Genomic DNA, 27,130 nt, shown 5'->3' with positions numbered 1-27,130 from the left:
TTGGCCAATGCTTGTAATTTCTGTTTCTTTTCATCTAATTGCTCTATCGCTTCTTGTTGTGAGATTTTACCTAACCTTTTTCGTTTTTTTTTCTGACATTTCATTTCTTATAAATTGTGTTAGCTGTCCGATGTCCTTTCTCAGTTTTTCTATTCTGTAGCCTGTGTTGCCATGCTGGTTTTGTGGGTTTCTTCTGTGTGTTGGTTGGTTCTGATCTTTGCCTAGTGTGTATATTTAGTGTAGTGAGTGCTCCTATATAAACCAGTAGTTGTAACTCTTCCATAGTTGTGTTTTCATTTATTTTGTTGTGTATGATTGTGTTGATAGTTTTTATTGTTGTCTTGACTTGTGGGTTATTTGGCAGTCTTTGCAAGAATGGTCTAATGTCTGTATTTGTGTCTTTGTATTCTATATATGTCAGCTGAAATTTTTCTTCTATATCTAACATGTGTGTCACTTCGTGTTCTATTTGTGCTTGTTCTGGTGGCTGTCGTAAGATTTCGTTTTCCTCTGATTGTTTAATTGATGCGTGTTGTTCTTTGTTTGTTTGCTCTGGGATGTTTGAGTCCATTACTGTATTTTCTTCTTCTTCTTCTGATCGCACATTATTTTGTTCCAGTATTTGTTGTACTTGTTGTTTTATGTTTTCTAATTCTGACTGGGGTATCCTGTTATTTTTTATTATTACACGGATCTGATCAGCTAGTTGTTGTTCTGTTAAAAATTTTAATTCTGGGTATCTGGTAATAAATGTTGTGTATACTTGTGATCTGTATCCAGTTTTGTTGGTTCCTAGGTTTGTTGCTTGGTAATAACAGAACATGAGGTGTCGATTAACTTCATCTGACCATCTCATCCTCTGCCTTTGTTTTCCTTCTAGGGTGGTTGCAGGAAGCATATCCTGCAAAACACCTCTATTTGGATTTAAATCATTTTCCAGTTGGCTAGTAGTGTCGTTACCATTGTGGGCGGGCATAGGGTTCACGCGTCGTCCCCGACCATGACGGCGCTTGTCCGAAGCTTCTTTAGTTCTGTCCTGAACCAACTAATCACACTAAAAGGGGGGTTAGCCCTATTAGTGGTTTGTTCTTTTCGTCGCCTTTTACAACTGGCAGAACATACCGGAGGCCTATTCTTTTCCCGGGCCTCCACGGATTTATTTATTATTATTATTATTATTATTATTATTATTATTATTGTTATTATTATTGTTACTTTGATGATGGAATAAGAAGTGGTGGTGTTGTCATTTTTTAATCTGTCAATGATGGAATCAAAGCTGGGGCTGTTAAATGCTTTATTTACTTAGTATACCAAATACATCTGTATCTCATATACATTATATAGTCCAATATTCAAATTAAACTGCAACCGATTTTGCTACCATAGCATTTTCACAATGAGGCCTCAACATATGACATTCTAAACATATTATTTTATGCTTTCCTGATGATTTTGTAATGTTCTCAAGTATTCAGCCAGTTGGTGTCGTCCAACTGGTGCAATATTTCAGTAAGCTTACTTATACCCATTTTTAAGTGGTCCTGATGACAGATTTGTCTTTTGCTGCATGCTGTCTTATACTTGAATGCTTCCTGCTGTCATGCCCATTCTCAATGAGAAGGTGTTCTCAGTACATTAGTACACAAGGCTAACAAAATCTCTACCCAAACAAGCTTAGAAGTGGACTTGTAGCACTTGCACACAGTTTTCTGGAAGAACAGTTGCAATCCCAATTAGATTAAGTGTGTCATGCCCCCAAAACAGCTTAGGCCACAGCTTGCTGAGGAGAGAAACCACTTGTAATGACAATATTTATCCCTTATGTTAATAACCCATCTACAAAAATGCTATGGAAATATAATGTTAGATGTGTACTTAGCCCAGCAACCGAGATAAAAACACCACTGAGGTTCAGGATACATGTACTTAGCCCAGCAACCAAGATGAAAACACCACTGAGGTTCAGGATACAGACAACCTAGGACTCCAAAAATACACTGTCCCTTGGATCCTATGCCTCTGCGAGAAATTAAACGTAGCTCAGACCATCCAGACAATACAGGAAAGATGCAGAAGTCACAAACTTCACACAGGTAAGGAACAACCAACCAAGCTAGCTGTGACGTAACACTGTGTCTCCAATTGACATACTGTAGGGAAGCAGCCTACTCACGCTGTAGTAAATTCACATCAGTCTTTCCATTGTGTGCCAGCCAGTCTGCTGTAACTAGCTCTGACGTCATAAATGTTGCGCAATACTTTAAAGATCAAGCAAATAACCTAAAACTTTTCTAGCATGTCAGAAGTAATACTAAATTAATATGTGTTGAATATCAGTTCGATAACTTTAGCCATTTTTGAAATTTGGACGTTTTTCTGTAAAAATCATTGGCGCAACAGAAAAGAGCTAGAGACTTAAAAATTTATATTTAGATTCATCTTTCATAATGATTTAATAAAAACAGTACTTTGGATTTCACAAATCAAGATTTTAGTGGAAATTCATGATTTTGTGGTTTTCGTCTCAAAACTGAAGGAAGAAAGATAGATTAAGTAGGTTAATAAATAAGGCTAGGATGTTTAGATTTAAATAGGTTGGAGATCCGCAACTAGTTGTTGAATTTAGGAAAAATATGCTTGCTATTCAAATGTTTGAAGGTTGAATCAGTTTCTGGCTTTTAGAATGTTGTTAATGCTGTCTTTCGCCGTTCTCAACACAGGCTCTCTATTTACTTTTTAGCACCCAGAAAGTGATTTAACAAAACGTGAAGCCTGTAATTAGAGTTCCTAGTGCCCACTTCATCTGAGAATACAATTATAGCTGCAGCTTATAGCTCTGAGGAATTAGGAGATTGATCGGGATTTCTAACCAAAAACGATTTTCCAAAATAGTTGAGTATATTCTCAAAGTCACAGATAAAAAAAAAAAAAACACAAGTATCCCTACAACCTAACTAACAGAGCAGTTCAGAGTCTAATGCGCTGATGCAACTATAAATGTCCGAATTAAATGTTGAAAAGAATGCTCGCCATAATTTGATGAGAATATTTCATCAAATGCCACGCTAAATAATTGGTAGAATGTCTGTCCCGCGACGGCACGTGAAAATACGACAATACGCAAACTGAAGCTAGATAATGAAAATCATCCCAGAATTAACACTTCACTTGAAAATGATTTCCTGGTTACGCGCATCTCGAGTAACTGAATACGGCATCCGAGGCTGTTTGTAGCAGTTATACCGACGCGACGCGACTCCCGACACAGATGGCGTGTTATTCAGCGTCTGGAGAGAACTGGGGCCTTGCTTCCTCGCGCAGCGTTCTTATATATAAAGCCGCGGTGCGGACGGCTAAGGGAACGCCTGATCAAATCGGCTCTCCCGACTAGCCGCTGGGCTAGTAACGCACCACTTCAAGTTACATAATAAATTATAGCTTCTTTTGCTGATGGCCGATGAAGCTCTTAATTTAAATGTGCATTCAGCACGCAGGTAAGTATTGATAATGAAATTTTGACGTGGCTAAGTTAAATATTTTGGGCGAGAGAATTAATTAAATTACACTGCACGCAGTACATGAGCTCTGAACTGGCCTTTTGGAGATACGCTATCGCTATAATTTTATAGGTATTCAAATGAAACTTTTCACATCTTCATAGCTATAGCGGATCTCCAACCTATTTAAATCTAAACATCCTAGCCTTATTTATTAACCTACTTAATCTATCTTGCTTCCTTCAGTTTTGAGACGAAAACCACAAAATCATGAATTTCCACTAAAATCTTAATTTGTGAAATCCAAAGTACTGTTTTTATTAAATCATTATGAAAGATGAATCTAAATATAAATTTTTAAGTCTCTAGCTCTTTTCTGTTGCGCCAATGATTTTTACAGAAAAACGTCCAAATTTCAAAAATGGCTAAAGTATCGAACTGATATTCAACACATATTAATTTAGTATTACTTCTGACATGCTAGAAAAGTTTTAGGTTATTTGCTTGATTTTTAAAGTACTGCGCAACATTTATGACGTCAGAGCTAGTTAAAGCAGACTGGCTGGCACACAATGGAAAGACTGATGTGAATTTACTACAGCGTGAGTAGGCTGCTTCCCTACAATACCATGAATTAAATTTGTGGTAAGGTCTTATGGGACCAAACTGCTGAGGTCATCAGTCCCTAAGCCTACACACTGCTTAATCTAACTTAAACTATCTTACGCCATGGACAATACACACACCCACGCCCGAGGGAGGACTCAAACCTCCGACGAGGGGGAGCCGTACCATGAATTATAATGGCACAAAGTTCTTAAAAGAAACAACATATTCTGGTAAATGTTTTAAAAGAATCAGTAGGGATATAGCTATATGGTGGGTTGATAAATAAAGACTGCAATTGCTAGCCAAATAAGGCTTGGGACCCAGCCCTGAATGTGCTCAAAGCATGACGACAGCCTGTAGGAATACCCATTCAACCATACCAACTGAAGAGCTTACAAGGAAAGGTCTCAGGGGTGGGAACAACTTTTTGAAAGCATCTACACAGTAGTGTGAGTTATGGTTCCAGATATGACACCCTGCAGCCACTTGCCTTGATGGCCTCTCATTTGTGAGTAATCAAGGGGGGAGGAGGCGAGGGGGAGAATGCAAATTTCATGTGACATTCTAGACTCGTCTTCAAAATGATGACAGTAAAGACAGTGGCACTGTGGTGCAGTAGTTAAGGTACTTTCCCAACGTGCAGAAGGTTGTGTGTTCAAATCTCATCAGATGCTGTAAATTTTTAAGTATTGATCAAAATGGCTTTGATCATTATTTTTATTCGATTAATTGGTTTAAATAACATTGTTATGACAAGGAAAGTTGTCACTCATCATACAGTGGAGATGCAGAGTCGCGACTCAGCATCTCCGCTATATGGCGACAGGCAACTTTCCTTTTCGTAATATTGTTACATTCCATCCTGAATTTTTCATTGTTTGATAATTGCTTTAAATGAAATTTTTTAAATTTCTAATCTTTTCTCATGCCATTTTAAGTCATCCATGTTAACTACTTCATTCTCTTATTTTCTCTTCCAATCATTCTCATTTGATCTGAAATCTTTGACAACATGACCATAATTATTCTTATTTATCTACCATAATATTTAAACATTTGAAAATGTTGCCAGTGTACCAGAACAGAAAAAAAAGAAAAAGAAAAAAGGCTGTGCAATGATGTCGAGAATGTATTTTCCTTTATTAGTACACATTTCTGGATGGTAATCGTCACAAACATTTAAAACATAAATTCTTGTTGCACTACGGGAAAAATAATGCAGATGAAGATTTAAATGAAAGAAGGGATTACAAACACAGCTGAACCCGATTTACACGTAATTCTGTTCTGTGTAACTCTTATTTCTACATAAAGTTTTGTCAGTCCAGAAAAATGTATTTAAAATAGTGTTAATTAAACCTTATATAAACATAATCCCTTTTTACATAATTTGCAGTTAATGTAACAAATTCTGGTGAAATAATTTGAGTACTGTGTAACTGTAATGAGCATTGTTTGAAATGAAGCTTAGAAACATTTTCCTTAACTTTGTGGATGTATGCAAGTACAGCGAGTGGGCGGTGCCATGGAAACAAGGGAGCAAAGACTTGGTTAACCAGAGCTGACAGCATAGAAGCAAAGACACTCTGGCACTGTTATTTTCAACACAAGAATTTCTTTTGTGGTAACAACAGAGAAGTTAAAAGTGGCTGATATTACTGAACAGTGGTTCTGTCATTCAGTAACTTCTGATCAGCCATGGAGAATAAAAAAGGAAAAGTTACAGGCAAGATTAGAAAGTAAAATTCATACGGGAGGTGGATGCTAATTGACACAAAACAAAATCTGAAATTTCTTCAGACTCAGGAACTGCCTATACCACTATGTACAGCCATCAGCAAAGGAAATAGTATTTTGAATAAGGGAGATACACAGATTTGGAAAAGGCACTTTTCACATGGTTCCAGCAGATATAGGCTGAAGCTCTACCAGTCAATGGGAACATACTGAAAGCAAAGCAACAGATTTAGCTACAAATATGAACATCACCGCTGATTTCAAGCCTTCATCAGGATGGTTACAAGTATTTCAAGATTGCCACAGAATCACAGGGAGAACAAATTCCGGTGAATTGAAAGCTGTGGACAACATCTTGGTGGAACACTGGATTGACGAGGTTCTGCCAGGTATCTTAACGGATTATCAAACTCAAAACATCTACAACTGTGATGTCAAGTTATTATGCAGTATTGGGAAAATGCAAACTATTCACTGTCTTCAGAAGAATGACCATATGTTAAGTTTGCAAGCTCATATACTTAAACGATGCCACTGTTAAAGTGGAGAGTAGTAGTTTTAAAATCGATGAAAAGTAGCATTATGGATGTGTTGAGAACTTCAAAGTGAAGGTCAGACACACCAGTATTAATTTATAACACATCAGTACAGACACCTAGCTGCAGTTAGAACTTGTGACAGGCAGTTGAGTCATAAGTCTTCTATACTCAAATATAACAACCACATTTTACCAACACGGCAAGTGAGTGCCAGCACTAATATCTGGTTCTATTTATTTGTCCAATCAACTTTTTCCGCAATGAAGAGGATTAAATCCAAATACAGAAGTTCACCAACAGACTCCAAATTAAAGATTTATCTTTGAATTAACAGTGATACCAGACACTGATGCTTTAGTGAAAAGCACAATAAGTAGTATTGATTCAAAAGCAATTTCTTTATAGAAATTAACTACATATTGATGTCAATTTAAATTTCATCTGAAAACGACATACATCATAAGGTGGCATCAATTGCAGCTACAAACTTGTGAAGTTGTGGTTATTTATGACGGCGGCACAGTTACTGATGACAATAATTCGTGTCCCGGCAATGAACTTCCCCCTCCACCTCATCAGCAGAACCATCTGTGGATACTACAGATGCAAGCTTGACAGTGGGAGGGAAGAAGTGTATAAAAAGGCACCCAGTAGAAGACAAATCGGTCATTAAGGTTGCCTGAAGATGGCAACAAGTCAGCTTGCTGAAATATCATACCATTTGGATGATGCCACCCAGATGAATATCTGAGAACATTTCAAAAAGACATTCTAAATAATAAAAACTCCACAAGTTGAATTATCCAAAGAAACCAGAAAATATACATGGATTCATAGATTTTAGAATAAAAACCAGCACATATCAAGACCATCACCAGGTACACTCCAGTTAATATCCCAGAATCCATGGATATTTCACCTTTTCCAGATCCTTGAGGGATTCATAACATGAGCATCATGCCCCAAGATAGACTCTTACAATTCTGAAAATGATTGCAATATAATTTCAATATAGAAATAACCTACACAGAGCATAATATAGAAATTTAGGTTCATCTCAAATCTTAAGTTGCAAAATTCTGATCAACTATACTCTCTTCTCAATTAAAATGTCTTCCCATGATTAGCTCATGTTGTCATTACCCTAAAAAACTGCCACACACTATGTGCACGAAGGTAACTAATGTAGACTGCAGAAAATCAGATAGATTTCTATTTGCAGTCCACATAAAATATAGAACATATTTGTTCTCCTTGTACAGAAGATAAAAAAAAAAAAAAAACCCACACAACACACACACACACACACACACACACACACACACACACACACACATTAATAATGGAAAATCAATGAGAGATGGCAAGCTGAGGTAATCAATGTAAGAGCAGATGCACAATTATGGTGTTTTTTCAATAACTTCTAGAGTCTCCAGGCCCTAATTATTGATAATTCCAAAGACACAAGTTGCATAATCAACATAATACAGGACATTCTTTGGTTTTAATTGCAATGTGAAACCCTAGGGGAAGGTTTTCCACTAACCTCTGACAATTCTTATTGACACATGGAGAATAGTTATTGCTGTTTTTTTTTCCGGGAGAATTTATCTAGGACACAATTTACGTTTAAGTTCATTCCAAACACATTCAATGGCACTCAGTTTTTGGCAGAAAAGTCTTAGAAGGAGTTTCACATGTGACCTGCCAGTCTAAGCATATTGCCAGTCATGATTTTGTCAATTATATATTTGTTCCTGTATTGCATACAATAACCTTGAAAAACACACCACAGGTACTGGCCACCAATGTTTCCTATCAGTCTTGGATTAACTTCATTATTTTATTTGGAAATGGAAAAACCAATATTTGACTGTTTTATGAACTACTTCATAAATGAACTGTCTACTTCTCAGTACTGTATTTTTCAAAGATATAAATACCTGACTTTCGCAAGAGGAGATAACAGCTGTATGAGGAGTGATCCAAGAAACTCTAGCCAAATTGATGTAAAGTTTCCTCCTATGTTGCCACAGTAGTATGTGGACAAGCCATTTTTGTATCTTAACACTGTGCCGTCTGGCGACACCACAGTGGTGTAGTGCATTAAATAGCAGTCAATGGCTGGCGACACCGCAGTGGTGTCGTGAGCATAGTATCGCGCAGTGGCCGACGACAGCACTTTAGTATCTTTTGCATTCCGTTGGTGTTTTGTTTAGGTAACAATAAGTAACATGTGTCAACAATTTGTTTGTTTTTATAAGTACTTCTGCCCTTTCATCATGGCAGACTAAAGAGACAATACATTATTTGTGATGAATGTGCGGACGTCTTGTCTGACGTACCGGACAACTTGGCCAATTGGGAAGAAGACATTGGATATTAAAAAAATGAAAGTGAAGCAGAATTGTCGGTAGATAGTGAAATATTTCCACGAAGAATTCGGCGAACGCTACGGTTGCCAACTAATATTTTTGTCGATGTTACGGGACCGGAACTTATAAAATGGTTTGGGCTTGCTATCCTTATGGAATTGTAAAAAAAAAAAAAAAAAAAGGAGGGGGGGGGGGAGAGCAAGGAATGATGATTACTGGTCAACGAATCTGTCAATAAACACACCGATATTTCGCAAAACAATGTCTCGCAACCAATTCACACAAATATTATCATTTTTACATTTTTCCAACAACAACAATAAACCAGATAATGCTGGTTAATTGTGCATTATTTAATACATTCTGTACATTTCAATACAGAACACAACAGTCTCTGATTTCACGATTTTTTTATTGAAAGTGTCTGATTCGTGGATAAAAGACTATGTACCTGCTTCTGAGCAAAACTTGAAGGTTGCCACTACCACGCGTACATCTAACCATGATCCTGTTGACAGACTTACCTGTCACATAAAGCAACACCAACTAAAAATTATTTCCAAAACGTATAAAGGAAAACGAAGAAACTGCCATGTATTTTAAAAAAATAAAAAATAAAATATAAAAAACCACCTTAATGTGCAAGTCCTGTGGAGTTGCGTTACACCTTGGAGACTGTTTTGCTGCTTATCATATGAAAGAGAAGTACTAATTACCAAAGACAATGTAAATAAACAAGTATATGAAACAAACTAATTTTGTATTTATTTACGTATGTATATCTTCGAAATTTCATGAAAGTAGGGAAACAGGGTTGAGAACTTATGAGAACTAACGATTAGATTAGTAAAACTTAACAATTTATAATCTCCTCATAATGTCAAGATTGGCTGGCGACAAGCCAAGTAGTCTGAATTAGCGCTGCTGGCGACAAGCGACCAATTTGTACGAGACGTGCAGACAGCAAAGTGTTAATAGGAACTCTGTGAATGGTTGTCATAATGGTTTTTGTCTGAAGAAACATGGTAGAAGTCTGGAATACCTTTAGTTAGTCTTACAGATGCAGTTCATAATGGAATAGATACATACAACTTGCCAGATGGTTTTTCACGAGTTTTATGTCATCAATTATCGAGTTCAGCATTTTGTTTCATCATCAAAAATAGACAAAAAATTCTGTATTAAAACAGACCACAAACCACGAACAACCATATCCTTACTAGTGTGTGTATGTGTATGCATTAGATTAGCCAGGAGGTCTCTCTCTCTCGCTCTCTCTCTCTCTCTCTCTCTCTCTCTCTCTCTCTCTCTCTCTCTCTCTCAAACAGTTTGAACAATAATGTGGATATTTTTATCCCAGAAAATGGTTCACCAAGATTGTTTCCTTACATATATTAACAACTGCATGCTGTGAAAATCCAGTCTGGCTGCTGGGATCCATCATGGTTGGTTGCCTTAACTCTTACCGAGATTTAATCAAAGTTCTTAATACGGAGATTGACATTTAAGTTTTTACAAATGACTAGGGTGGGGCTGTTCATGTCTGATGTTATTATAGCGTCAAAATTTGTCATTTACTATTTTAAAACAATGACAGCTTGGAAACTCGGCAAGTAGTTCATTTACTATTGAGTGCTTAAAGAAAGGATGCTGTGAAAAATTGGAATTTCTGATGAAGGTTTGCACTTGATAATTTTTTACAATTTTCATAAAGGACTCATTCAACAATAAGACCTCAATTGATGTCAGTCAATTTCTGGTAATGAATCACCATCGGAAAGGACTGTTTACAATCAGTTTGCAGAATTCCATTTTTTTCATGAAGGACAATTAAAATTATTTGTTGCTTCAAAACGCATTTACATTGTGTTGTATGACTGTAAAAGATCATCATACAGCTTACTGTGATTTAGAGGTACCTTTCACCATATCGATCACTGTAGTATATTCAATATTTTAACATTTAGATTTCATTTAATTTATTAATTCATCCAGGGACGATCTTACAAAGATACTGGATTTGTCATCAAAATGCAATGAAAATAAGCAGTTCAAAACATATAAATTCACAAAGAATAAATGTGTTACGAGGATATGACTGGTGTTCGGCCATGGTCTTGATGAAGGAACCATTCTGGCTTTTGCCTGAAAAGATTTTGGGAAACCACCCCACACCTAAATCAGAATGACCAGATACATTTTTTGTAAAATCCTGAAAATCTGTCCTCTTAAATTCATCTTCTGCAGTTTTTGGGCCATATTATTATCTATGTGCTGGAAAGTTTCAGCATCGTTTGTGCCTGCTAATACACAGCTGATAGTCATCAGAGGTTTGGGCACTGGAATCTGAGAACAAATGTTGAGTCTGTACAGTTTGAAAGCTCTGAACCACAAGTAATTACTCATCATTCAATGCTTAAGTAAAAAGGGAATGCAAAGTTGCCGCTTTTTGTATTGTTGAACAGCATAATCCTCTGGTAAGAACGTAATGTTCCTTTGAAACAATTCTGCAGTACAAGAGTGTCCAGGCTGGTGCACCTGGTATCATTAATTGAACCAGAAAAATATGTTTATTGTATGCAAATTCTAATGGTCTACACAGAAAAAAATAAGTGTACTTGTCTCCTAGTAACCCTTTCCTGGAACTAAGTTGAGATTCTGTCAGACAAAGGTCCCGAGTTCGAGCCTCGGTCCAGCACACAGCTTTAAGCTGCCAGGAATTTGCAGTCTCCCTGTTGTTCCAAAACCTGATTTTTGAGCATTCTAAATGTTTGCCAAATCTACTAACATTTTGTTTCCAGATCACTCAAAATCTGTATTGTCTATGTAACACAACCCTTACTTACTACTACTCCATCAACATTCCAATTAAGTGAACCGTCATCAACTCTTCTCTTGAAAAACAATTCTTTGTTTCCACAAGTACCACAGAATCTATACCACAACTTGTTTTAGAAGTGGCAGTCATAAGATTTTATCAATTAAAGGTCTCTCCATAGCATACTGCAGTACGTCCATCCAGCATTCTACACTTTACTTTGTGGACGATCTAATTACCTTCATGCCACTATGCATAAGTTGTTTTACCAGCTTTTCACAACTACGAGAGACATAAATGCCATTAAGGTAAGTTTAGACCAGAAATGCTCCCCATGCACAGTATCAAACTTGATACTTTTTAGAGCAAACAACACAGATATTGCAAACATTAGCCTACAATACAAGCCCTGAGAGGGGATGCATTATTCATTGATTAGATCTCAACTACATCTGTGTGATTACTCTGCTATTCATAATAAAGTGCCTGGCAGAGGGTTCAATGAACCACCTTCAAGCTATCTATCTCTCTACCGTTCCACTCTCAAAAGGCGCGTGGGGGAAAAAAAACACACACACGAGCACTTAAATTTTTCTGTGCGAGCCTTGATTTCTCTTATTTTATCGTGATGATGATGTCTCCCTATGTAGGTGGGTGCCAACAGAATGTTTTTGCAATCAGAGGAGAAAACTGATGATTGAAATTTCATGAGAAGATCCCATTGCAACAAAACATGTCTGTGGCACTATTTCCCATACTTCACAATAATACAAAACGAGCTGCCTTTCTTTGAACTTTTTCGATGTCATCTGTTAATTCCACCTGATGCAGATCCCAACACTGCACAGGAATACTGGGGAATAGGGCGGACAAGTGTGGTGTAAGATGTCTCTTTAGTAGACCTGTTGCACCTTCTAAGTGTTCTGCCAATAAATTGCAGTCTTTTGTTCGCTCTACCTACAACATTATCTAAGTGATCATTCCAGTTTAGGTTATAAGTAATTGTAATCCCTAAGTAGTTTGTTGAATTTACAGCATTCAGATTTGTGTGACTTATCGATTAATTGAAATTTAGCAGATTTCCTTTAGTACTCATGTGAATAACTTCACACTTTTCCTTATTCAGGGTCACTTTTTTCGCCATACAGATATCTTATCTAAATCATTTTGCAATTTGTTTCGGTCATCTGATGACTTTACAAGGCGGTAAATGACAGCATCATCTGCAAACAATCTAAGAGTGCTACTCAGATTGTCTCCTATGTTGTTAATATAGATCAGGAACAATAGAGGGCATATAACACCTCCTTGGGGAATGCCGGATATTACTTGTGTTTTACTCTATGACTCTGTTAATTACTACGGACTCTGACCTTCTTGACAGAAAACCATGAATCCAGTCAAACAACTGAGGCGATATTCCATAGGCACACAGTTTGGTTAGAAGACACTTGTGAGGAACAGTGTCGAAAGCCTTCTGGAAGTCTAAAAATATGGACTCAATTTGACACCCCTGGTGATAGCACTCATTACTTCACGAGCATAAAGAGCTGGTAAGAGATTAACTAAATTTTATTAACAAATGGAAAAGAAAACAATTATATGAATCTCTAAAAATGACAAAATTATTTCGAACTTTCATTGTAAGATTAAGGCGAGGAATATGCGTAGAAACAGTAATCATACTCATCCACTCTTCAAATTGTTCTCTCTATTAAGACATGTACTTTCAGATTTAAGATATTGTTTACAGAAGAATGCACAGCGTAAACCACTGATTTGGAGGAAATATTTTTTGAATGGCACGGGCAACCACTGTGAAAAGATTTTTCAAAGTGCAACACATAATGGGATGAAATGAGTGTAAATGTTTTGGGGATGGAACATGCTACATGCTACAATCAATACCTAACTTCAGTCAGTGACTCTAGAAACACAAAATTTGGAAGAAAACTTCTTTGTCTGATACATGCATCAGCTATGAAAGGATTTTTTGAAATTCATTTCCTAAGAGAGTGTAAAGAGGATTTGAAGATTTTTTGATGAACTGATCACAGTCTAACCCATTGATCCTATGTGCTTGAAATTTAGACAAGACACTCCTTATGCGACGTAGAAGTCTGCTAAGAAAAGATTTTTTTATTTTTTTATTCAACTCATGATGGAGCTTAACGGATGTTGAAAGCTTTTTGGCATATCAATGTCTGGTGTTGAATTGTTGATCCTAGAAACATGAAATTTTGAAGGAACATTTATTGTATAAGGTAGATACCTACTGAGAAAGGATTTAGCAAACTCTCAATAACAAAGGGGGTAAATTGGATACAGAATATACATTAAAAACTTGATCAAGAGCTAGTACCATGAAGAATTAACGGACAATGTGAGTTGCATTGTGGCTAATAAGACCAAAATGATTTACATAGTAATGAGCATGAACAAAAGATAGTAACAGAGCAAGGAAAAAGTCTTACAAGGCAAAGAACATTGTTTACAAAGAAGTTTTGCAGAAACTCTAACATACAAAGTGATACATATTCTAACGAAGTATTGAAGTATATGATTATTCTGTGAGTGTTTGTGTCCAATTAACATTAAGTATCCACTACTAAGTCGTATTATTTACTGTCAAAAGACCTTAATTATCAGATACAGAAAAAGATAGGCAGTAACACATTAGAAGTGAAGTATTAACAACGTTTACAAACTTGTTAATTATGGCTACAAGTTCTCAAATTGCCGATACACCGCTAACAAAAAATTAAAATTTACTTAAGAAGCCGAGAACACTGGAAACCATGCAGTGGAAAGAATGTAAAACTTGAGCAAGAGTTGTATTCGCGACTTCAAGAAACTAACAGTAATTGCTAGGCTTTTCGCGGCCAAAAAGTAAAGCATCCCGACCTCGAAGAAAGGCTTTGCGATTATGTAGGTGAGAAGCGGCAATATGGATGCACATTGAGGTGAAGTATGTCAACAAGCACTGGCTTTAGCCAAAGTATTAGGCATTACCAGTTTCAAGATTTTTCAACAGAAGTGGATTAAGATTCCGGAGGAAAACTCCCATCGCTCAACAGCTTCCAGGTGATTAAGAGGAAATGATAAATCTGCGATGCAAACGGTCCTATATATCATCGCAAATTGGAATGCAGATCAAATGCCTATCTATTTTGAAATGCTGCTCGACAACACCGTGAACAGGAAAGGAGAATCCCGCATCATTATATGAACTGGTGGCAGTGAGAAGCAAAGGTGTACGGTGATGATGTGTGTAACCCGTGATGGACAAAAGTTACCACCTTACGTGATATTTAAAAGGAAAACTATTCTGAAAATATCAGTGAAAAGCATATTAGTGAGGGCAAATCTGAAAGGGTGGACGGACAATAGATCATGATTGACTGGGTGATGCATGTTTCACAACGTTGTCCTGGTGCGTTACTGAATTTACATAACATGGTGGTCCTGGACAGCTTCCGCGGACGTACAACTATGGAAGTGTGAGAAATTACAAAAAGGGAAAACTGACTTGGTCATTATCCCTGGAGGCCTAACATCCATCCTACAACCACTAGATGTGTGTCCATATTGGCCATTCAAAGCTACACTTAAACAGTGATATATGCAATAGGTAGCTGATGAAAACCACAAGTTCACTTCGAGTGGAAAAATCAAATGGCCAGATTTGTCCCAGATTTGTGAGTTGGTGGAAATTGCATGGGACTCCATTCCTCAACTACTGGTGGAAAAATCCCTCAAAGAATGTGGTATCACAAATTCACTGGATGGAACAGAGGACGACACTCTAAGGGAAGACGGTGACAACAACAATTATTCTCCCGCAAGTGATGATGATGATGAAAGTGATGATGAATAGAGAGGTAAGGGAGCAAAGGTATTGACTAAAATATTTTATTACACATACTGTATTAACACTAAATTCTTAAAAATGGTAATTCACATTTTTCCCCCCTTCTATTGTAGGTAGGCCTAGAGTACCAGCTGGTGGTGATATATTCCCCAGCTGGCTGCCCGGCTAATGGGCCAGCCCGCAGGCACACCGGCCAGCCAGCTGCACGCTGCTGAATCGGTTGTGTTTTAATGATTTATCAACCTGTACAACAGCAAGTGAAGATTATGATGTGTTTCTTCAAACCAATTGTTGTTATACATAATTTTAAACATATCATTACATTAGAACAATTTTTTTAAAATAAAACAAATTGAAGAAAAAAAATCCCTCCCTCAAAATTAGGGTGCGTGGATTATTCGAGGGCGTGGATTATTTGAGTGTACACAGTATTTACTGAATGATAGTGTACATCCAATTAATACAACAGCACACTATGCTAATGGATGTAGGCCACACTCGCAATGGAGCCCAAAGTCGTCAAAGCATCCTGTTACCCAAGAAATTCTTGTCATTATAGATGAGGAACTCATTAATTTTAGAGTGATATGAAATTACGTGAAATAAATGTTACAAGTTCTGTGGAAATCAACAAAAATGAACCTTCATAACCATGTTTTATGAGAAAAACAGCACTCACAAAGATGAAGTCTTGGGTAACTGTATCTCTAGAAAAGTTTCATAATGTTCAATGAAGCTGGGAAATTAACTGAAAAGTATTATGATAAGGCAAATTCCAGTATGGGGAAAAAAAATCAATGTATATGACACTCATCAATTGTCTGTATTGCTTACTCTAATTTTTGTTTCCAGAGAGGAAGCAACAATAGCTTCTTAATTTTACACTATTGGCTGCACATGGTTTCAGAAGATAGTTTGAGATTTTCTCTTATTCCAATAATTCTAATACAGCTTCCACTTCTTATTATAGGATATTTACTTATTATCCAAAATTATCCAAACTGCATGTTTGCTAGTTTTTATATTTCTTTGGGAGGATCCGTAAAAGTAGCTCCTACGTGTCTGCATTTCATTTGTGAAGTACATCATTTTTCACCAAAACTGCACAAATCTAAGTGTTTCAGCATGATAGTACAAAATCCTGAATTGAAAAGAAATTACTACAAAAGACAATCTCCTTACTGTTCTCCTCAGAGAGCTTCACATACATCATCTTGTTAAAATATGTAGGATTATCAGCATGGGAAGAGGAGAGTTAGGAGATCAGTGTTTAACGTCCCGTCGACAACGAGGTCATTAGAGACGGAGCGCAAGCTCGGGTGAGGGAAGGATGGGGGAGGAAATCGGCCGTGCCCTTGCAAAGAAACCATCCCGGCATTTGCCTGAAACGATTTAGGGAAATCACGGAAAACCTAAATCAGGATGGCCGGAGACGGGATTGAACCGTCGTCCTCCCGAATGCGAGTCCAGTGTGCTAACCACTGCGCCACCTCGCTCGGTCAGCATGGGCAAGAAAGGAAAGTCCAAGTGTAATAGTATTCAGCAAACAATTTGCTGCTGATACCAACTGACACATTTTGTACTGTTCAGTAGTTCTCAGATGTCTTTGACAATAATTTAATACATTCAGTCGTATGTATCAAGCCGTTTCCTAAGTGACTTAACAAAATGGTGCACCAACTTCACCATACACAGCAAAGGTCTTAAATTCTGACTGACTTTCATGTTTCACAATTACTTTGAGTGTGGCTTTCATTTCTGAGAACTCTCACTACATGTATGTTCAGCATCTCAGCTCACGATGCTGCTTACCACTTTTTTTTTTTTTTTTTTTTTTTTTTCAGAAGCTCGATTACAAGAAAATTTAAACTTCTCACTTGCCATACAAATTAACCACAATTTACAGCACAACCTCAATGTAACCAAACAAAAATAAAAATTGGGAAGGGGAGGGTGGGAAGGGAAGACAATAACACCAACTGTTTCAAATAAATTCCAAGTCGCGGTGCAGCTAGGCATTTTTCTCATTTGCAATTATTGCTGCAGGTAAAAGTAACACAGTATGTCAACAACAATAAGGGAATTGCGTTCACAATATTCAGATTAGAAACCCGAAACTTAAATAAATGAGACACGAATCCACACCACTGGCCTTACTCAGAAACGTATTTTGAAGTTCTAGCAAAGCCAAGGCTGCTTCATAAAATGACAAGTTTTAATGCCCAATAGCTAAGCCCTTTTTAGTTATAAGTTGGCTTCCCTCCTCGCAATATTACTCGTAGTTGTAAGACTCTTTAGTCCACAAAAAGACTATAGCAAAACTGCATTTTACTATTTTATTCTGAACAAACATACTTACTAAGTTAATGTTTTAGCCGTCAGTTGCAACACAGTAGACACTCATTATTAAACATATTTCATCACCAATAACAAAAAGATTTTCCTATTTCCATTTTTCCGTATCTCAACCACATCAGCCAAAAACAAAACATTTCCACAGAGGATAGTTATTTTTGTTATCTTGCAATCAATATTATCATACAGTCATAAAGCTGAATAAGAATCAGAGTTCATACAAAAAATTTTACAAATATCTATAAAAGGAGGAGCTACTGCATGAAACTACAAATCCATAAAAAGGACACAAAAACAGTTTGGTGTTAGATAACAAACCAATATACACAACCAAAAGTTGGAAACACCGATTTTTGGCACGTGCAAAGGAGGGGGCCACTAATTTCCCTCAATTTGCCCTACCATATTTAGCTTGACCTAAAATCATAGATGACCTTCCTCATATTCAGCAGATGAAGCAGCCACAGTTCTGCTACATTCTGTCCATGTCTGTCTGCTGCTCCTAGTGAACATGAGTGTGTCATGTCTTTATTTTATTGTAGTTTAACAAGTACATCTAGAGCAAGTGTCAAGATAAAAAAGAAGCTAAATATTACAGCAGTCAAAGTTCTAGAATAAGCATCACAACAGGCAAAACTGATGATGTAAACCAAAATATAAAAAAATGAAGGAAGTAAGATTACAATTTATACCCTGTCAACAACGAGGTGAATAGGGACAGAGCCCATGCTTGGATTACGAAAGAATGGTGAAGGAAATCAGCCATGCCCTTTTCAAAGGTTGGATTTGCCTGGAGCCATTTAGGGAAATCACGGAAAACCTAAATCTGGAAGGTCTGATAGGGATTTGAACCATCATCATCCAAGATGCAAGACCAGTGTATCATTAATGTGCAACCTCCCTCAGTTATAAAAACTGAAGTCTGGAAAAGTTGAGTAGCTGGAGGAATGAAAAAGGAATACTAAATGAGTTATGCAAGGTGCCCCAGAAAGGGGAAAGTAAAAGAGAGCAAACTCTCCCAAATAACAGGAACTAATCAAGTTGGAACAGAGGAGTAAATAGAATTTATGAGAATTACCGTAAAAAGTGGTTTCAATTACAGTGTACAGTCAGTCTGGTGTTTACAATTTCAATTTCTGAAAACTGACAATTTATTTTCACTGCCTCAAAAGTATTGAATGCTATCTCATTAAATCACTGAAAGTGAGAAAATCCTATATCGGAGGTTTTGCAAAAGGGTTGGGCATTCTGTAAGAGGTGCAAAGAAATTAATTTTGGTACTAACTCACCCTTTACCTGCTGATACTGTTTTTCCATACTGTTTAAGGTATAAAGTGAACACATATCTTTCAAATGTTTTTTTAGTCAATGCCTAATTTTTATAACATCTGTGTACTGAATGATGAAGTCTCAAAGTAAGAAGTATTCAATGAATTGAATATATATACTGCCTACTACCCTTGAAAAAAATTCAATGAAGTTGTAATTCTAAGTAAAGTCAATAAACATATCAAAATCATCAATACAGTCACTCAGTGAAAACATCCATACAGAAACAGAGGCTAACCAAGATGAGTTCAATATTCTGAATTTGGTCAATTGAAACTGTTTCACTGCTGAATACAATAATACGGTTCCTCCATATAACCATCACATGAATATCAAAATGATGTATCTTATCCCAGAATAAAAAATTATGAAAACTGCTTAACAAAAGTAAGGGAACTGGACAGCATGAGATAAATGCATAATTTTATATAGATTATGCAAAGGAAGCCACTCCTCAAGCAGTAGCAGTTAATGTTAGCTTGATGGAGCAACGAGACATTCCATGGAATTCAAAAAAGTACAGACCTGTATCTTTGACATCAATCTGTTGTATAATTATGAAATACATTTTACACCTCCACATTATGACCTAAAATAATCAAAATCTCTGCAGGAATCAACAGATTCTGCAAACAACAATATTGTGAAATTCAGCTTCCGCTGTTTGTCCATGAGATCCAGATGCCAATAGATAGGAGAACCTACAACAACACAGTGTTTCTTGACTTGTGGAAAGCATCCACATTGTTGTCAATTGAACAAAATATGAGCATATGGAATAGTGGACCAGCTTTGATGGCTGCATTCAAGATTTGCTAACAGACAGACCTCAAAATTTTAATTCTTAATGAGGTGAAATTTTTAAGCATAAAAGTGACTCCAGGCGTTCCCCCAGTGTGTTTTATAATGCTGTTACTTTTAGCGGTGTATATAAATTATGTGGTGGACAGTATCAAAACTGCCGGTGTGCTTTTTGTGGGTGATGCTGTTGTATAAATGTAAGTCACAGTGCCAGAAAATTGTAATCAAACGTAGGAAGATACACAATGAGTGACAACTGGTGCTCAGACTGACAGCTGACCCGAAACATACAGAAACTAAAAGGTAAAAAGTCCCACTGCTGTTTAATCAATCAACTGGCAACCAATCACTGGAAACAGTAAGACATTGGCAGACACTACAAAAGAGCTGTGGATATGGAGAGCTAAAGTGGAATGACCACATAAAACAACCAGTCAGAAAAGCAGATACCAGACTGAGATTTGTTGAAAGAAACCAGAGAAAACTTACTTCAGCTACAGAAAGAAGTTTACAAAACCCCCATTCAACTGATGTTCATATATTATTCACTGGTCTGGTGCCCTTGCTTACAAGGTAGTATTAATGGAGGAGAGAAAGGAGAAACCATATGGTGAATGAACCTCATTGAATTCCTGTAGCATGCTTTTAGTGTTGTTGGGCATCACAGTGATCCGTTGTTACAGCTCTGGAAGTGTGCATGCCAAGGAGAGCCATGTAACATATTAACCCTTTCGCTGCTGTGGGCACTTACACACTCTGCTATGCTGTTCTCCAGGTGTTGTGGACTTGTGTACCCATGCCGCTTGGATTTTACTTCAGTGCTATGGACATCTGAATGCGTTCTGAGCTGTTGACCTCTCTATGCAGTAGATGAGTTACTTCCATTGAATAAAAACTTTTCGAGTATTTATCATACAACATACGAGGTGTGGCTGGAAAAAAACCGGACTAGTACTGGTGAAACAATAAAACGAATGCAATAAGGCTGAAAGTCGCGTGGCCTGTCACGTGACTCTCGCTCCGCCTACTGCTTGAGTTTCATCTGCCTCCTGCACTCAGTCTGCCCGTGGCGTCTGTTTCAAGTAGTTGACGTTTTGTCTGTGCGTCGGCAAATGTTGAGTGTACAGAAAGAACAGCGTGTTAACATCAAATTTTGTTTCAAACTAGGAAAATCTGCAAGTGAAACGTTTGTAATGTTACAACAAGTGTACGGCGATGATTGTTTATCGCGAACACAAGTGTTTGAGTGGTTTAAACGATTTAAAGATGGCCGCGAAGACACCAGTGATGACACTCGCACTGGCAGACCACCGTCATCAAAAACTGATGCAAACATTGAAAAAATCGGTAAACTTGTTCGACACTTTCCTTGTCAACTCCTGTTAACTCAGACACTGCTCTGATTGATAAACGGCGATCTTCTCGAAGAAGTTTACCGATTTTTTCAATGTTTGCATCAGTTTTTGCTGACAATGGTCTGCCAGTGCGAGTGTCATCACTGGTGTCTTCGCGGCCATCTTTAAATCGTTTAAACCACTCAAACACTTGTGTTCGCGATAAACAATCATTGCCGTACACTTGTTGTAACATTACAAACGTTTCACTTGCAGATTTTCCTAGTTTGAAACAAAATTTGATGTTAACACGCTGTTCCTTCTGTACACTCAACATTTTCCGACGCACAGACAAAACGTCAACTACTTAAAACAGACGCCACGGGCAGACTGAGTGCAGGAGGCAGATGAAACTCGAGCAGTAGGCGGAGCGAGAGTCACGTGACAGGCCACGCGACTTTCAGCCTTATTGCATTCGTTTTATTGTTTCACCAGTACTAGTCCGGTTTTTTTCTAGCCACACCTCGTATGTGCTTCATCGTGTGCTATCATTTGCGGAAAACCTCATTTCAAGACCTTGATCGTTTATGAGATATGATGACTGGTTAGGACCACAATTCACGATGCACAAAGACGTGAATATATCAGCCAGAATGCCATTTCTCAGCATAGGCACCATCATTTGGCGAGTAGTACAGCCATGACAAAAGTAGCCACAGCACAGAATGCAAAGATCTCGTCTGCAGCATTACAAGGGTTACTTACTTTCTCCCACATGTATTTTGCAAAATGACAATAAAGATAAAATCAAAGAAACTTAAGCTTTTACAGAACCTTACCAACTGCTGTTCTTCCCACACACCACTCACGAATGGAGCAGGAAAGGGGGTGACCAACGTAGCCCCCCCCCCCCACGACATAAAAATATTAGTGGATCAAAGAAACAAATATGAAATTTATTTTATGAAAATTGACTATGAATCTCAGGTAAACAAATTTCTTACATTCTTGACGGGAAATTGATCCAATTGTTTGCATTCATTGCCATACAGCTGCAGCAAAATGTACAGCAGCAATTATTCTGGCATAGAATGATTTCCTGATGAGAAGTAGATCATATTTAATTCCGCTGCCTTCACAGTGCGTTTACTGAAGAGATCTTATCCACAGTTGTTCCTACAGTTAGCTGAATAAATTTCAATGCTTCACTATTATAAATTCTGAATACAAGAAAAACATAAAGCAGCACTGACTTGTAGTCTCAAAAATCCAGTATCAAATATAAATATCTCAGGAAAATTTTCGAATAAGAACTCCATCTGTTCCACCAGAAAACCAAGACATAAAATCAACGAACATAGGATTATTTGACTGCAAGGTTCTAAACTGCTAAACAAATGGTTGCAAAAAAATTGACCCAACCTATGATTCTAAAGCAAGATACTTCTTAGTGCACAAACAACAACTGTACTGTAGTGCCTTGATCCTAACACCACTCATCTTTGACCCCGAATTTATTCATTCACAAACAGAGATAGAGACTTGCCCAAAAAAGGAAATCTGTTCTTCAAGATTGCATTACTCCCAACCTCAAGCAAAACTGTGCTGATGCTGATCACATACAATCTATTCTTTTTCTCATATGATTTTCAATTTAATTTAAATGCACTGGATAAATGAGAACAATATGGTGGAATCCATCAAATTTCATATTCCCGAAACTACCTCACTTTTTCTTCAGAATTTCTGAAAGAGATAATCTACTATAGCATGAATATATTTTGGAGTACCTGAAATCATCCACACTGAGCTTGAATGCTCCACTATTCTCATGGCAACCTTCCATCAAGTGATGTCAATTTCAAATGGAGATTATGGTAGATTGTTGATGTTTCAATAAACAGCTATGAATATTTTATATTGTGTTTTCAGCATGGAATTACTATTATCATTATATTGCATTACATATTCCATTATATATTACATTTCTAAATAATTTGGAAAGATTTTCACTATCTTTTAATTCATGTTTACACTAGCTTTGAAACCTATGAAGAACATTTTGAACCAAACTGAAAATATGTGCCCAGGCTCTAGGATCATGAGGTGCACTCACAACTGAAGAGCATTTTTTTTATTTTTTTGTACTACTGTAGCAAAGAAATCACATAGTAATAGAGTCACTGAAAAAAATTACATTTTGTTAAACATTATACAGAAAATGTGTTAAACACTGATTATGTGAGTATTCACTAAAATTTTCTGCACAAAGTGCTGTTATTTCTAGTAGTTATTCATAAGCTTATTTCTTAGTTTACCTGTCATTCTTAGTATTACTTAAACTGAAGACCACAGGAATCACACTGGGTTTTCAATCACATTGGGCTTTCTACAATTCCACAAGCTGAACAGAATGATATGTGACAAAATAAAAAAATAAAAAATAAAACAATTTTCCTTACATGAAATATCTGACAATGTAATTGGAACAAAGCCTTCCCACACCCATGCACAGTCAACAACCAAATATTTTTCCCTCCCATTTAAATACTTATGATGTGCATATTGGTGAACGATGTATGTTATTTACCTGTACAGTTGCTGTCTGAGTTGTTAAAGCTGGAGGAGGTGTTGCTTGAATAGCAGCTGCTGTTGTTGTCGCAACAGCTACTGTTCCATGCTGAAATTTGAGAAGATAATTGGTGAATTTAGAAAAAATAGAAACATTTACTCCACAACAATTGAGTATATTTGTTCAGATGAACCATGTTAATTGTTCACTTACTTAACATGCAACATGAAAATCCTATACAAAAACAATTAATATGGAAATTAGCACTGGGTGAAACCAACAAAAATGAGTAACCCTAACAAAATTAGTATTTCTGTACAGTGTACTACAATCCTAAATTGATTTTTTTCTTGATTATTTCAGCTGAGATAGCTAACAAAGATGGTTCACATGACTCTAAGCACTATGGGACTTAACATCCGAGGTTACCAGTCCCCTAGACTTACAAATACTTAAACCTACAACAAAGATACTTGAGGTAATTAATTGTAAATGCAATTCAGTACTTTTATTATAACAATGACTTTGGTTACAGACAGAGTGTTCCCCAATGCTGTTATCAGCTGTCATTCTAAACTACTTAAAGAAGGTAAAAGTTCTAAAAAACTATTACCAAAAGTCATACTCCAGCCCTCATTTATCTTCAGTCACCGATTAACATCCAAGGGCTCAAAATTTACAATTATGAGACATATGTCTAAATTGCACTTAAACTGCTAAAAAACTAGAACACAAAAATATGAACAACAAATCATCTACACATATTACTAAATTATTAAAGCCCACTGCCAGGGTCAGGACAGATTGGTACAACTCAGAAAAATACAACAGCGATTCTTGATCTCTGGAAGAAAGGAAACATTGTTCTCACGAAACCCTGTTGGATTAATTTAGAGAACTGGCGTACAAGGAAGACTGTGCAGTAATCCTGCTGCCACTGTCATGTTTCACATGTACGAGTCACCATAATAAGATAAGAGAAATGACATAATGTCTCTCACAACATACGCATGGTACAGTGCACGTAACTGCTAACATTGATATGAACTTCACCACACAGTACAGAGCACTTGCACAGTTTACATGTAGATGAACATATACTAGACTTGTTGGCAACTGCTGTATCCTAGGGGTTACGCCCTCAGCCAGGTCTGCCAGGTTGCTTACTCGGCAGACATGGTACAGCATAACAAAATGTTCACTGTCAAGCTTGCAGAAGGCATCACTCCAACAGGCAGCACCAAAATCACTAAACTATTTCCTTAAACCTGTCATTTATGAAAACAGAATGGGACGAGTAACCTTCTACTCAGCTGGTATTTACGAGGCCACATTGCTCCACGTCAGCCAATTCAATTAAGACTCCCGTAAGGTGATCAGCAGATACCTCCGATTATGCACGAGCCACCTAGCAATGATTGTCGTATAATCTTCAAGCAACCTTGCAGATTTCTGCTCTGATACACCAGTATTTACAGACTGGATTATGCCCAGCATGCTGGCTAGCCTGAATTGGACACTGAATCAGGAACTTGTAATTTATCCAGTTTGGACTTAGCTTCTGCTTTTAAGTGATCTTCAGTGAACTCGTGCTTTTCACTCAAGTCTCCTCACGCAACTCAAACTGTATATATTGTACCATAAATAAAAGCCGTAACTTTTATTAATGCTGACATTTGTTGTTATACAGGCACCTTGGAGAAACTGACGTTTATTTGGCATACAATATACCACTCTGTGTCTTTCATCATAATAGCAACCAACTGACCTGATCTCTTTGAAAATGTGTAAATAGAGACTGGAAACAGTGATGACAATGCAGTTGTAGCAACAATGGAAACAAAGGTAAAATTGACTAGAAAGGCAAGCAGAAATGTCTACATGTTCAGTAAAATAAATAAGGAGGGGTTGTCTCATGTAGCAGCTACTCTCATTTGATTCACACAAGTAAAGAAATTGTTGCTGAAATTCAAGTGAATAATTGATCAAGCTCTAAAAAAAATATGTACATAGCTTACATCCACGAATCAGCATGGTTTTAGAAAGCTTCGCTTGTGTGCAACTCAGCTTGCCCTTCTCACATGTGATGTACTGTGAACTACGGATGAAGGGCAACAGGCAGATTCCATATTTCTGGATTTCCGGAAAGTACTTGACATGGTACTGCATTGCAGGCTGTTAACGAAGGTAAGAGCATATGGAGTAGGCTCACAGATATGTAAGTGGTTCGAAGACTTCTTAAGTAATATAAACAAGTATTTTGTCCTCAACGGCGAGTGTTCGTCAGACTAGGGAATCATCAGGAGTGCCACAGGGAAGTGTGATAGGGCCACTGTTGTTCTTTATACACATAAATGATTAGGTGGACGGGATGAGCAGCAATCTGCTGTTGTTTGATGATGATGATGATGTGTACAGTAAGGTGCCGAAGTTGAAGACAAAATTTGTAGTTGGTGTGACATATGGCAGCTAGCTCTAAATTTGGGAAAATGTAAATTAATGTGGATGAGTAGAAAAAACAAACCTGTAATGTTTGGAGACAGCATTAGTAGTGCACTGCTTGACACATTCACGTCGTTTAATTATTTGGGTGTAAAGTTGCAAAACAATATGTAACGAAATGAGCATGTGACGACTCTGGTAGAGAAGGCGAGCAGTCGACTTCAGTTTATTGGAAGAATTTTAGGAAAGTATAGTTCACCTGCAAAGTAGACCACATATAGGATGCTGGGGCAACCTATTCCTGAGTACTGCCCAAGTGTTTTGAGACCTGTACCAGGTTGGATTGAAGGAGAGGAAAGCTGCTAGATTTGTAACCGGTTATTTTGAACAACATGTAAGTGTTACGGAGATGCTTCGGGAATTCAAATGGAAATCCCTGAAGGGAAGGTGATTTTCTTTTCAAGGAACACTATTGAAAAAAATTTAGAGAGGCTGACTGCCGAATGACACAACTGCAGCCAACATATACTACGCATAAGCGCCACGAAGATAAGATACAAGAAATTTGGGCTCAGGTGGTGGTGGGAGGGGGGCATCACAGGCAGGAGCTGAAGAAGGGGGTCACTTCTCCGGCTAAGGAGGGAAAGCAGCACCCAGAGGGGAGGTTGTGGGAACTGAAGGGGAAGGGGAGGGGGAGGGGGAGGGGGAGGGAGAAGGGGAGAGGGAGGGAGAGGGTGATGGGGCTGGGTAAGGACACCGTGTGGAGTGTCTCATTTTTTTGGCAAGGCTCAGCATAAGACAGACGATCAAGAAACTTGTACTCTTGGATCTTCTTATCTCTCTTGTAA

General features: G+C 37.4%; 1 protein-coding gene across 2 annotated transcripts in view; it reads right to left on the bottom strand.

The window, feature by feature from the left end:
* LOC126253385 (transcription initiation factor TFIID subunit 4) overlaps nt 1-27,130 on the bottom strand; it is a 202,753-nt gene that overhangs the window by 132,077 nt on the left and 43,546 nt on the right. For both annotated transcript variants that reach the window (XM_049954690.1, XM_049954682.1), the window contains exon 3: nt 23,859-23,948. In XM_049954690.1, coding sequence (XP_049810647.1) covers nt 23,859-23,948 — 90 coding nt within the window. The remainder of the gene's footprint in view (nt 1-23,858; nt 23,949-27,130) is intronic.

Source organism: Schistocerca nitens, chromosome 1, assembly GCF_023898315.1.
Source record: "Schistocerca nitens isolate TAMUIC-IGC-003100 chromosome 1, iqSchNite1.1, whole genome shotgun sequence".
Lineage (NCBI taxonomy): Eukaryota > Metazoa > Arthropoda > Insecta > Orthoptera > Acrididae > Schistocerca > Schistocerca nitens.
This window is presented reverse-complemented; position numbering and strand designations above follow the sequence as displayed.